The sequence below is a fragment of the Pongo pygmaeus genome, chromosome 3 (genome assembly GCF_028885625.2).
Source record: "Pongo pygmaeus isolate AG05252 chromosome 3, NHGRI_mPonPyg2-v2.0_pri, whole genome shotgun sequence".
Taxonomy (NCBI): domain Eukaryota; kingdom Metazoa; phylum Chordata; class Mammalia; order Primates; family Hominidae; genus Pongo; species Pongo pygmaeus.
In genome coordinates, this window is record NC_072376.2 from 181,441,238 (window position 1) to 181,456,045 (window position 14,808).

The 14,808-nt window shown below is 37.5% G+C and overlaps 1 protein-coding gene across 4 annotated transcripts in view; it reads right to left on the reverse strand.

The window, feature by feature from the left end:
• The window catches only part of DDX60 (DExD/H-box helicase 60), a 110,088-nt gene that overhangs the window by 31,302 nt on the left and 63,978 nt on the right, over window positions 1–14,808 (reverse strand). For all 4 annotated transcript variants that reach the window (XM_063664265.1, XM_054485748.2, XM_063664263.1 and 1 more), the window contains exons 25-29: window positions 14,082–14,206; window positions 9,166–9,324; window positions 5,886–6,033; window positions 4,332–4,484; window positions 1,516–1,620 (exon numbers count right to left, since the gene is read on the reverse strand). In XM_063664265.1, coding sequence (XP_063520335.1) covers window positions 1,516–1,620; window positions 4,332–4,484; window positions 5,886–6,033; window positions 9,166–9,324; window positions 14,082–14,206 — 690 coding nt within the window. The remainder of the gene's footprint in view (window positions 1–1,515; window positions 1,621–4,331; window positions 4,485–5,885; window positions 6,034–9,165; window positions 9,325–14,081; window positions 14,207–14,808) is intronic.

Here is a 14,808-nt window from a genome sequence, read left to right on the forward strand (position 1 = left end):
GCCATAGTGTAAGAATGAGCCCTTTACTCTGGTTTGGAGCATGGAAATTGTGCATATGTCTAACCATTAAGGAACAGACACTAACATGCAACTACATAGTGCTTAGGAAATTTGCCATGACTGAGATAGATCTAAAAACTGAGACATTTGTCATCATTATGTACCTATTTCATGCCATTAATTTCAGTAGGCATTTGTGTAATATATATCAAAGAAATAATGATCTATTGAAGAAACAAAGAACACTGGCAAAACAGTGATGTCAAAATCACTTACAGCTGAACTCTAATATACCAATTGTCTCTCCCTGCCCATCTCCCCCATCTCTCATCCCTTTTCTACCCTCTCTCACACACAAGTGTGTTGAGTTACAAATCACAAAATAAAATATGGGCACAAACAGAATAAATACATGAGTGAAATAAAATTCAGAAATGCTACTTGTGAAAAAGCAAGTTATGAATAAACTCTTTACAGAGCTTATGTTAACTCTTATTTATTAAGTGCTTAGACTATGCTAAGGCACTGGGAATATAAGAGATGTGCCCATACTGAAACAACCACAAAGTGGAAGATCTAGAATTCAAATCCTGACATTTCAGTTCCCAAGTCCCTCATCCCAAATATCAAACACCCTAGATCAGAGCCCAAAGAAGATTCCCAAAAATGAGTTAGAAGAATTGATTCAGAGTATGGCAGCAGCAATAGAAATAAAAAACAGGGGTTGGTAACATGCTGGGAAATGATATAAGAATGTTATATTGGGTAGGAACAAGGCCTACAAGGAGAATAAAAAGTGTTTAGAGATAAAGGGAGGGAAGCACGTTGATAAAAACCTGAATGTGGGTGACATATCTAAATTTGATTCTGCGAGCAGAAATAGTTATCAAATGTCTCTGAGCAGGGAGGTCGTACGAAGAGAAACCACGTTGTCTGCAGGACTTCGTAGAATAAGGAGAATGGAGAATCAGGGAAATTGTACTAATAATACAAAGCTAAGAATGTATGATGAAAGATGGTGGATACAGAAATTGCAAGGCAAAAATCAAATACCACTATAGGAAAGTAATGAAGTGGGCTTGGTAACAGATCTGGTGTCAGGAGTAAAGATGAGGTCAGCATTAAAGATAATTCTAGAGTGCAAAATATTGTGCACAGCAAATGAATGAGTAAATGTTTATCAAGCACTTTTGACGTCTATCTTCCATACAAATCACTTATTTAATTCTTGCAAATGCTGTGGGAGAGTAATTATTACCCATATTTTGGAGACAGAAAATGAGAATCAGGCAGTTTAGATATCTCATCCGAGGTCACACATCTGGTTAATCACACAATCCCAAATGCAGGTGCTTTCAACTATACCACAACTAAAACTGAAAGCCAGGCAAGGATGAATGTCCAGTTATGCTACTGTGAATTGCAGCATGTTTGTAAACTAAAGGTTCACATTTTTTACTATGCTATGGCCATATTTCAGCAATACAATAAGCAAGTTTATGCATTTTGCAATACCTGTCTATAATTCAACGCATCCAGATAGACTGAGTTTTGAGCAAAAACCACAGATTTACAAGGCATGTTGACACCTAAAGCAAGTGTTCCAGTAGCTGTCACCACCTTGAAAGAGAATAAAACAATTGCTTCATAAAATAGCATTTTAATAGAATGCAAGTATTTCCTGTCATAAAGTTGCTGAAAAACTCTTTGAGCTTCAGTTAAGCCACAATGGGAAAGCTAGAGAAACTAGACACATTGGTACTCTTGCTATTTCACAAACACCACAAGTACATAACCAAATGCGCTGTTTGCTTTGCACAGAATATTCTTCCCCAAATATTCATTTGTCTGGCTTCTTCAGCTGCCCACTCAAATGTCACAGAGGAATCTGTAGCCCACCACATCCAAAATAACCACTCCTACCATCATTATCTATCTGTCTCACATGATTTATCTTCATAGCATTAATGACTACCTCAATAACATTACTTGTTTGTTCACTTGTCTTATACCAGACCAAGCAAGATTCATTATTGTATCCACAGCATCCATAAGAGTACCTGGCAACTGATAGGTGTTCAGTAACTTTTTTTTTTTTTTTTTTTTTGAGACGGAGTTTCGCTCTTGTCGCCCAAGCTGGAGTGCAATGGCATGATCTCGGCTCACTGCAACCTCCGCCTCCCAGGTTCAGGTGATTCTCCTGCCTCAACCTCCCAAGTAGCTGGGATTACAGGCACCCACCACTACATTCAGCTAATTTTTGTATTTTTAGTAGAGACGGAGTTTCACCATGTTGGCTAGGCTGGTCTTGAACTCCCGACCTCGGTTGATCCACCCACCTTGGCCTCCCAAAATGCTGGGATTACAGGCGTGAGCCACTGCGCCCGGCCCAGTAAATATTTTTAAATGAATAACTAGAAAGAAAACTTTTTATGATCGGGCAATAATATTTTTACAAATCCACTTCTGGACAATTACCTATTTTGTCTACTAAAATTTGTTGAGATTATGCCTATGGAGAAAACATACCTCAGTAATTTAAAAAAGTTGTCTTTCCCCCCTGAATTGTCATAACTGACCAGAAAAGGAGCAGGACAAACTTAAAAGTTTACTTAGATAATCCTCTTCATATAATGCTGGGTATTTCTAATCATCTTCTCTTTCTTTTTATATTGATTGTCATATATGCCATGGTTAGTATTAATGTTTAAGTATACGGAGTGATTTTCTCTAATTATTCTGTAACTGAAATCTATATATCTGTGAAAATGCAACATATCATTTATTACCTGTTTTTCTCAAGTTTTTTGATAAGAACAAAAATGTAGAAAATAATAATACATTTAGAAAATAACTAGAAAAACTACCTTTTTAAAAAATGTTCTCTATAGCAAAGCTGTCACTATTTTCATAGTACCTTTTGTGGAGTGATCTCATTAACCTATTAGTAATTGAGCAACTACTATTTAACAGGTACTATTTTAAACACAGAATACACTGATCAAAATAGGTGTGTCTCTCTTCTATCAATTCATAAGCATGTAGAAAATATTGTATGTGGTTATTAGCCTTTAAAAGAAATACATAATTTGTTATGAGAACAACATAGCAAATTATGTTTAAATTTGTGTCTTAAAAATTCAATTTTTAAGAGAAAAGCATAGCAAAGTTGCTAATGCTACATCTTATTTTTTTTTTCAGGTAATAGGACTGTTAACTATGATGTCAGATTTTCCTCAACATTTAGTTTAAAAGATGCTACCTAGAGTAGCAGAAACAATCTCAATCTCTTTGTCTTTCTTCCTCTCTCTCTTTTGTGAATGTAATATACATCATACAAAATTTAATGTGAATAATTTTTAAAAGTCAGTCTATTTTTGAATATTACTAAAGATCCAAATTTACAAGCAAACTATATAAAGCTCCTTCATGAATTTATCCAGAAAATCCCTGTGCACTGTCATGGGACACACTACACAAAACATAGCAAGAGTTCAGTTTGAAAGTTATTTTAGTATTCCTTTTGTCCATTATCACTGATAGGAGAGAGAACATAGATATATTTCATGGTAGAAAAATTTGCCAAAGTATTTATTTAGGAAATATTTTTATTCTCATGAAAAAGAGATAAACTAGGCCTTGTGCAGTGGCTAACACCTATAATCCCAGCACTTTGGGAGGCTGAGGCAGGAGGATCACCTGAGGTCAGGAGTTCGAGACCAGCCTGACCAACATGGAGAAACCCCATCTCTACTAAAAATACAAAATTAGCCAGGCATGGTGGCACATGCCTGTAATCCCAGCTAGTCAGGAGGTTCAAAAACAAACAAAAAAAAGAGATAAACTGAGTAGCACATTTCAATCCCCTTTTCAATTAAATAAGACAGAGGATATCATGACTTTTTTTTTTTTTTTTTTTTTGAGACAAAGTCTTGCTCTTATCCCCCAGGCTAGAGTGTGATGGCATGATCTCGGCTCACTGCAACCTCCACCTCCTGGGTTCAAGCGATTCTCCTGACTCAACTTCCTGAATAGCTGGGATTACAGGCACCTGCCACCACGCCCAGCTAATTTTTGTATTTTTAGTAGAGGCAGGTTTCACCATGTTGGCCAGGCTGGTCTCGAACTTCTGACCTAGGTGATCCACCCGCCTCGGCCTCCCAAAGTGCTGGGATTATAGGTACGACCCATCACGCCCGGCCAACTTATTTTTTTAAAAGACAATTACATGAGAAAAAAAGAAAAATGGTGGTTGTATTCTTTACTTTTCCTGAACATTCAGCTTGAAACAGTCACAATTTCAATTTTTAGAATAAAGAAAATTTACCTACCCTAAGAAATCCTTTTCTAAAGAGAATTTCAACTAATTGTTTTTCTTTGAAACTCATAGCACCGTGATGATATCCAGTACCCCTTTCTGCCAAGGCTTTCAATTCTTCACCTTTTCTTTCAAATTTTACTCGACCAAATACCTTCTGCAAAGTCTAAAAGAAGCAAGACATTTAGGGATTATGATTTAATTTTAATTATAATTTAAAATGTCTAAATGAAAATAACATGCATACTATGTAATAATTTGGCTAAACGAGGCAACTATTTGAAATTGACTCTACATGAATACAAAGAACATTATGGCAGCAATAGTAACTACAAGAAAAATCTTCCCACTTCTTTGGACAGACTATCTTAAACTGTCTTAACTCCACTCCTGGGACAGAAAATTTTGACAAAGTAGCAGATAAAACACCCAGCGGTGGTGAGTGCATGACTGCTCTTGCCTGAGGGATATCAGTTGGCTATTGGAGCCTTAGGAGTTTTCCCCAACGGAGAGACTTCTCCAAGAAGGCAGAGGAGATTCCTTACCCTACGTGGTCCAGGAATGCCTACTTCCCATTGAAACTGAGCACAAATGGCCTTAAAAATATCCAGGTCTTAAGAAATACAGTTGTGTCCAGAGATACATGGACAAAGATGAACACTGCTTATGAAGGAAGAGCGACAAAAAAACGCTTCCAAAAGCAAAAGGCTGGTTAGTGGTTACTTCAATTATGTATTCACTCACACAACAGAATATCAAGGATTTATTAAAATGATGATCTAAATACATGGTTATAAAAAATAAGACACCATGAAGCTTACAAAAGAAGGTGCACAATAGAATGATACGTATATGTGTACACACATACACAAAATCTATGTAAGTTTGTATGTGTATAGTCACGGGAAAATGAGATAAAAGGTTGGTCTGGAAGAGCAGTGAGTACTATGAGTGATGACACTGATTTTATTATTACTAATTTATATCTTCAAATTTGTCTACCATAAGCATGAGTAATTTGCATTTTAAAAGGTTTCTGCATACCAGTTTTAGCTATTCCAATGCCTCTTTGGTGTTTTAGCTATAATGTAAAAAGCCCGTGATTTTGAGAAATTCTGTGAATATTATTTAAAGTGTATTGGACCACATGTATCCAAATTTTCAAATGCAGCATATGAAACTGAAGTCTAGAATTCAGGCTGTGGAAACAATGTAATAGAAAGAAATAACGAAACGGCAAACATTTTCAGAGGTGAACTGTTAACAAGCAAGAAATAATCTACAAATCCTAAATCTCTTGCACAGGTATCCTTATCTCAGTGTGTGCTACTAGGGAATTTGACCTAGGAGACTCCTCCATGAACCCTGGCCTAGACTATTATGTCCTTTTTAGATATGCACTGCAGAGCATTCAAGAGTGATATGTAGCTAAAGGAGATTTCCCCTTTGGTAGGGATTGTATTAATTATGTATTATATTATGCATATATCTTATTAAACGTTGTCTACAACAAGCTATGGCTGACAAATGAAATAGTTTGGAGAACGATCATTTTGTAAGTGCTGACCTCGGTGTCCACTGCTTTTTGATCAGCATATGTGCAGTCCTGTGGGATTTCCAGGTTCTTCTCTAGACACTTCACTAGATTATCATGTTCAGCTTCATGTATTAGGCTTTGATCCACATTTCTGTTTTTTTTCTGGCTCTTTTCATCTCTGTTCATAAAAATAAAATTTTAATTAATGAAATTGTAAATAATGAATGAAGTAATTAATTGATTTGGCCACCAGAGGATGCCCAAGACTTCCCAAATCAGTCTTCTCTCCCAGACTTCCACGGCTGTGCATCTTTATTATTTTATTTTATTTTATTTTCGAGATGGAGTCTTTCTCTGTCACCCAGGTTGGAGTGTAATGGCGTGATCTCAGCTCACTGCAACCTCCACTTCCTGGGTTCAAGCAATTCTCCTGCCTCAGCCTCCCGAGTAGCTGGGATTACAGGTGTCCACCACCGCACCTGGCTAATTTTTGTATCTTCAGTAGAGACGGGGTTTCACCATGTTGGCCAGGCTGATCTTGAACTCCTGACCTTGTGGTCCACCTGCCTCGGCCTCCCAAAGTGCTGGGATTACAGGCATGAGCCACTGTGCCCAGTCTGCTGTGCATCTTTAATAACTCAGTCTTCCTCTAATGCCCTTCCTCTTCAGCCTCTGGATGTTATGATCCATCACGAGAAAATTCTATCACATATTGATATTTTCTGGGATGTTCCCTTTCCTTCTGGCTGTAGTCTTGCCAAACCCAGTTCTCCCGAGATAACTCTGTTTCTCCTTGCTAAAGTGATGATCATTTTCTCTTCCTCGGCCTTCATGACCCTAGGCTTGGATGTAAGGTAGGCATTCTCCTTGCTCCACATTGCCAATTCTAGTCATTCTCCTTCCCTCGTTGTAGTGGATGCTACAGCTGCTTTGAGTTTGGTTGCTAAGGCTCTCAGCTGCACCATTCCCTGGACAATTGCCCTAAACTGACAGAGGCCTCTTGGAGATGCCTGGGTGGTTACAGCCTCCCCTGGGGATGGGAAATAGCCCACACTCAATGTCTGAGTGATATGAAGTATAAAAATCAGCCCCCCTTGACTCAAGGTGGGGCAATTTTCTGGTGTCCTAGCATTCCCAGTAGGGTTAGAATCAGGTTATATTCTAGCAGAAGCCACATTCTTGCTTTTCTTCACCTTCCCTTTCTTGCTTCGTTCATTTTCTCATAGGTCCCTCATGAGCACACACCTTCAATAAATCCCTTCCACAGATATCCTCATCTCAGTGTATGCTACTAGGAATATACCTAGGAGACTCCTCCGTAAACCCTGGCTTAGACTATTATATCATCATACTGTGTTGTCCATCCATCACCCCTCAATGTAACATGCACCCAAGTCACTTATCACTTATTTGATTTTTTAAATTTTTCTCTTAGCTGTGCATGGAAGACAATTCTAAATATGAGAAGATGTGCTCACTTGTATTTCATCACTATGTGTTAAGTAACGTTACCTTTAACTCAGGGGAGAACGCTCTGACTATGGAAGGGCCTGGCCCTAAAATTTGCAGAGCATGTGGCAAAGCTCCACATATTATTGCCTCACTATAAGTTTTTAGTCAAGGTAATAAACCATCGAATAAAATAAATTCTATCCACCTACCTTGACAAATATAGCTCCATAATAACCTGGAATTCAAGGGTGAGAATGAGCTCTGGGTGGGCATGTCTCCTTAGCTCCACTGGCCCCTTGCTTTATGGGAATGGATGCAGATGGAAGAGGCAAGAGTGGGACTATCTAAAGGGCCCCCTCACCCTCACTTTATTTTTATAACTTGAATTGTTGGTCACTAATCCAACCTGAAATGTGGCTCCTGGTGCCCTCAGGTAAAGTTGTTGAGGATCAGTCACTAAGAAGGCTTACACCTCCTATGCTGTCCCTGGGTTTTCACCTCCCACACTTCTAAGGAAACAGAAAAATAGATAGAGGAAATATAAGCAGAAGGTCAGCAGCAAATGCTAGTTTGCTCTAGAATCTGGAAAACCTAAATCAGAAATGCTCTAAAAGCTGTTTCAACTTGGAGAGAAATATCTTTCATTCATTCAAATATATTTATGGAATAATATTACCTGACAGGTAATGTGCTAAGCACTGAAGACACAGGAAGAAAAATACACGGTTCCTGTTGTAAAGGAACTTAAAATTTAGGAAAAAGAAATACATACAAACAACAAGACATTACAATAATTGATCTACTAGCTATTGAAAGTGTAGAAGAACATAGGAGAGAGGGCAGAAATTCTAACTGCAGGAATCAGGGAAAGATTCGGAGATGAGATACCAAAAATTATGAGTACAAGCTTTGGGAGCAATCAGGAAGGAGGGCACTCAAGGCAGATGGGTCAGTTCATGGAAGGGAAGAGGTAGAAAAGTAAGTCATGTGAGGAGAATCATAAATATTGAGTATTGGTAGAGGAGTGTGGTAGGAAGTGAGACTGATAGAGTTAAGGCAAATACCAAAACATTTTGGCATAATGGTAAAGAAGTTTAGACTTCATCAGCTAAGCAAGGGCAAAGGAAGAACATTGAGCATGGGATAATTTAATCAATTCAAATGTGTGCAAGATCATTTGTTGACTAGATTGGAGAGTGGTGAACCTCAAGACTCTCAAGTCCAAAAAAAAAGACCTCTGTGATCATCCAGGCAAGATATGATGAGCCTCTAAGCCAGGAAGTTACTTAAGATGGAGAGGATCATAGAGAGGGGATAAACATTTTGGCCCTAGAGTTGACAGAATTAGACATTGAGAGCAAGGAAGAGATGTTACATTAGCTAAGTCTTTCCAAGCATCAAATCAGCATTTCCATCCATTCTCAAGTTCTTTTTATGATCACTCATAAAACTGTGATGGTATATTAGTGAGACTTCTTTGTCATGACCAAAGACAAAGTTTGTAGTCTATATTTAAACCTTCTGAGAACTAAGTGATAGCCAGAGTTCATATATGTGTCAAAGATGTGCTTATTGTGTAGGATGATTACGTCAGGTTATAAAATCTACCTAGGCTGACAGGCTGTGGTTCTACCTCTCCCAAGTCCTAAATGAGACTGATTGATGCAATTAAGGAATGAATGTACAATTATGGTCACTCATCTTTACCCCATTCTCTCACCCAAATGTACTCAATTTAGAAATAAGTCCAAGCAACAACTAGAACTTATTTATAGAACATACTCAATTTATGTTACCTACTAGGACTTGGGGAGTATTTTAACCCTCTACTTATCAATTTGTTTAGTTAACTACTTACATGATCTTTTGTTTCTCTATGGATTTTTTAACTTTTCGAAGTTTGTTAGCCATGACATGGGCTTCTTTATCAGCTTTGGGAGGCCTTTTTGTCTCCTGCTTTGTCTTTAGGAAAGTGCTCACACTTTTAGCTGCGTTTTCTACAGCTCCTAACTTGAATCTGGAAATAAAAAGAATGTGCGCCTTGAAAATAACATCATAAATACAATTCAAAACCGTATTTCCATCTACTACTATCATCCCGACATCTGCCTGTTGGGTTTTTAATACCCACCTTTATAAATGTTATCCAGAATGTGCACACCAGGTGTTCTGAATCAGCAGACTCCTTATTAACTACCTTATAGTAAATAATGTTGCCTACCCTCCCCTTCTCCCTCCCCGCCCGCCACACAGACATTACCCCTGGGACAATGCAATCAGAACTTGTGGAAATTTTTCCTCTAAGAGTAGTCAAATATTCCATAAGCAAGGAACAGAGAACAATGATTTTTCTCCTTTTATCTCCATTTATATACAGAAGACAGATAGCCATCCCCATCACCACCCTTCTCTAAAAATGAGAAAAAAAAGATTAATCAACAAAAAATTGTTCTTTTGGTAGAAGGTGAGAACCTATGATTCTTTCCCAAAGAATAAACCCTAGTTGTTGCTGGACTTTGCGATGCAGAAATGTCTCCAAGGCCTGGGCTTTATACTTCTTGAAATGTAACTACCTAGGAATATAGCGATCCATACTTCCCGGCACCCTGGGGCTCAACCCAGCAACCTGGTCTAGTTTGTACTCAGTTGGCTTTCTCAGATCTGAGCAATTAGCTACAAATTGCTAGACATTTATAGACCAATGGCTGCAGATCAAATTCTCCTGATACATGACGAGTAAAATGTTTCTAGAGGAAGTAAAGGCAAACATTTCCTATGTTTATTTCACATGCATTTCCCTGTGTCAGGAAGCTAGGGCTTTTTACAGGAGCACTGAAAAGCCCAGGGAGGTCTTATTTCTCCACTGCAACTTGGTGGCAAAGTGCTGTGGCTGCAAGTAGCCAATAGCTATTGTCACTATATTAACCATAGCTTATTATAGCAAGTCATAGATTTGGTTCGTATAATAAAGCTTTTTAAATCTATGTTGTGAAGCAAAGGGCCTTTCTCAAGTTTTTACAGAGCTAACATCAAAAGGAAATGTGTTTAGCTACTAAACAGTAAATAAACTGGCACATTGGTGAAGTAAGAATTTTAAAAATGACAGTCTACGCCACATGGCAAGAAATTTCATATAGTGGACAATAAAATAATAATAATAGTAAACATTTAAGTTATACACAGTTGGCCGGGCATGGTGGCTCACGCCTGTAATCCCAGCACTTTGGGAGGCCGAGGTGGACAGATCACCTGAAGTCAGGAGTTCGAGACCAGCCTGGACAACACGGTGACAAAGAATACAAAAATTAGCCAGGTGTGGTGGCACATGCCTGTAATCCCAGCTTGGGAGGCTGAGGCAGGAGAATTGCTTGAACCTGGGAGGTGGAGGTTGCAGTGGACTGAGATTGCACCACTGAACTCTAGCCTGGGCGACAGAGTGAAACTCCATTCCGCTTCAAAAAAAAAAAAAATTATACACAGTTGTCAGGCATTATTCTCAGTGACTTCAGTATGTTAACTCATTTAGTACTCACAACAAACCTATGAAGAAGGCACTATTAATATTAATATCTCTATTAATATCCTTATTGCCAGATTCAGTGACCTGCCCAAGAGCCCACAGTTTATATGTGGCAGTCTGGCCTGCAGGCCCCTGTTCTCAAACCCTGTTTTTAACTGACATATGTTGCTTCTCTTTTTACATTAATGCAAGTTACTGGGGCCTAGGAATATATTCCTTTTTTAAATAGTGTCACTTTCATCATAGTACTTCATTTTTTAAAAAACTCTTGGAAATAATGTTCAAAGATCACTTGGAAATAATGTTGCCTCTTAAATCTCTCTGGTAACCTACATTTTATGTCAACCAAAACAAAACCAAAGAAAAAATATCTCCAAATATGTTGACTATATTTGGAATTAGAAATGAGAATTATAACCTAAGATGCACAGTTATGGCAAGCCACATATGTATCTGAAGGGAGGAAGATAAAAAGAAGCTTGTATTGGCAAAAGGGGAAGTTCACATAAGCTGCTTAGAAACACAGTTCATTGGTTTTGGAGACGCAAAACCAGAGCTGACATCAATTTATCAGTGGAGATGCCATTACTGAGTGGGTGTTCTTTCAAGGGCATCTTATCTGAATTGCTTCAGTCCTAAAGAAAGAACTGCCTGTGGGATTATTTTAGAAAGTCCTTGAGACAGTTTATCTCAGCCATGCAAGCATGGACACCCCACCTTCATGCTATCTCAGCTCCAGTCTGTTTGGATCTGACAAAAAGGGATCATCCTGGTATCTGCAACTTTCACAAGAATGAATGCGACCTAGAGATTAGACCTTATTCAATAACATTTTTGTAGCACTGTGCTAAGTGCTTTCATAACTTATGTTTATTTAATTCTCACCCCAATCTTATGTATCTCTTGATGATCTGGGGGTACTTAGCACTAAATCAAATTGTGTAAGACCAAGGATGTTCACAGTTTATTTTGTAGAGAATTCAAGAGTCATATAAACACGCCAAGCTTCAATTCTTCAAGTAGAATTAAACTTTTCATGTTTTGTGAAATATTTTAGTTTTAAAATATTTTAAGTATGTGAAGGATTTTGGAACATGCTACTCTCAAAATATACCACTCTGGCATATTAACTATTCTGAGTTGAAAGCACTAGAAAAAACAGCAGGGTCAAGAAGATCACTTTGATCTTCTTTTTCTTAAAAGTAGCAGATTAAATGCCCACAAAAATATGTTTTTATACCAGAAGGAGAGTAACACTCCTATCTTCAAAGATGGGAACTTGAAGACAAGGGAAATCTATACTAACAAACCTTGTTAAACTAACTCTTACCTTCCTAGTCACATCTTTACCCAAGTTACCCTAGCCTACACCCCTTTACTTTGTCACATTTTTCACAATTTACCACTCTTTGTCCAATGCACTATGTAAGTGTCCAGCTCTAACTGCATCGTTGGGTTTTCATCTCCTTATGGAGCCTTCTGCACCATATAAAACATACTACATACATGTGCATGCTTTTCTATTGATTTGTCTTATATCAGTTTAATTCTCAGGCCCAGGAAAAAAGCCTAAGGTGGTAGAAGGAAAATTTTGCCTCCCCTATATTTGTATGAAGGTATGAATAATAAACAGCTATTTTTCAGTTTCTGTTTTGCAGTGAGGCTTTCAGAAATATCCCAGAGGTACAGAATTACTTTTGTTTCTAATTACAATCTATAGCCACACTCGAAAGTGAAATGGGTGAACTTTGTAAATTCTTGGCAGTGCATAAATGTATTTTCCTTATCCCAACAACAAAGATAAAAGGAGTAATATTATTGCAATCCCCCAAATTTCCAAACACAATCTTACATTCACCCATCATCGTTATTTCAGAAATATATCATCAATGATTCATTCCTATATGTCTGTTTACATGTGAGCAAGTTTCATTAAACTTTTCCACCTAACCAAGACTCTGAATTTATTTACTTCAGCTTCCACGGCTTAAGTGTAGTTTGAAATTACCCAAAGTAAAGAGAGTATTGTGTTCTAGTCCCAAATTATGTTATCAAAGTTAATCCAGGATCTAGTATGTTATCCATTTAATAAATTATACTTTGATGTCCAATGAAATTGCACTATTTTGTTCAATTTTAAGCTATTTGATACTATAATATATAAAATTTAGCAAGATATCAGTGTATCTGGATCAGAGTTCTCATTACTATAAATTAAATATAATAAAATACACTGTCAATAAGTAGTCTATTGTGAAGATACTTTAATTTTATGTGGGATACTTGTGTGCATATACATTCAATTTGTTTTGCAAAGAACCTAGGTATGTATTAAAAATTAACAAGGCTAAATAAAAAATAATAGTTTACAGTAGAAAGAAAACAAAAAATAGAGTAGCAATCTAAATAAAGAAGCATCTAAATAAAGTAGCAAACTAAATAATAGCACAAATACAAATATAAGAATCAAACTAGAAAGTTGTATTTTTTTCTATGTCCTCTTTCTCTTTTTTTTTTATTATACTTTAAGTTCTAGGGTACATGTGCACAATGTGCAGGTTTGTTACATATGTACACATGTGCCATGTTGGTGTGCTGCATCCATTAACTCGTCATTTACATTAGGTATATCTCCTAATGCTATCCCTTCCCCCTCCCCCCACCCCACAACAGTCCCCGGTGTGTGATGTTCCCCTTCCTATGTCCAAGCGTTCTCACTGTTCAATTCCCACCTATGAGTGAGAACATGTGGTTTTTAAACAAAACATATGCATTCAAATAACCAATGGGCCCCAGAAATAGTAATGAACACTGCACTACGATAGGAAAGTTTGTATAACTCCCTTCACCTTAAAGCAGCAGTCCCCAACCTTTTTGGCACCGGGGACCGGTTTCATGGAAGACAACTTGGCAGTGGGTGGTGGTGGGGAAGTGGTGCACAAGGATTGAGGGGGATGGTTTCGGGAGGAAACTGCTCCACCTCAGATCACCAGACATTCGTTCGATTCTCATAAGGAGCATGCAACCTAGATCCCTCACATGTGCAGTTCACAATAGGGTTGATCTGACAGGAAGTGGAGCTCAGGCAGCAATGCTCATTGGCCCACCACTCACCTCCTGCTCTGTGGCACAATTCCTAACTGACCATGGGCTGCGCCAGTGATGGTCTGTGGCCTGGAGGCTGGGGACCTCTGCCTTAAAGGAATGAGTCCAATACAATTACAAGCAAAACCAAATTAAATTAAATCACTTACAAAAAAAATAGTGCAGGTAACTTCTCCATTTTCCTTAGTTTTTCAACTAGAAGTGGAAACTTGGTGATCATGTTTTCTGGACTCAAATCTGCTTCAGGACTTAGATTCTGAAGTACCATTCTGGCCTGCAGCGGTGAATACAAAACAATTTTAAGTTCTGCAGGAGAAAGAAAGAAATTACTACTTTTTGCTAAAATATTTTCATAGTTGTCTAATATATGTTTTTGGGTTTTTTTAAATAGTCCTATGAAAGTACATTATAAAAGTAGGCAAAAAAACCATCAAAGAAACATACAAATCCATACACTAGAGAACAAAAATTTGGCAGTAATATATACACACATATGCAATTTAACCTGCAATTTTTAAGACAATACAAATCAGGAATAGAAGGATTTTTCAGCAAATGATGCTGGTTTCACTGTGACAGGAGGGCAAGTGTGAATCAGTTTCTACATTATGTCAAAAAATCACATCCAAATATATTTTCAAGGTTTGTAAATGACAAAATAGCTAGAAGAAAATGTAACTCAATTATATTATGTTTTTGAATGGGAGTAGATTAAGGTATTACAGCAAAAAAAAAATCCAATGAGAAAAGTCTAATATATGTCATTCCTCAATCTGCGCCAATAAATCAAATTTCAAAATATGAAGACCATCAACTTATTAAAACAAATATCCGTAACTTATATAATTCCAGGTAAAGTTTTAATACACAAATAGT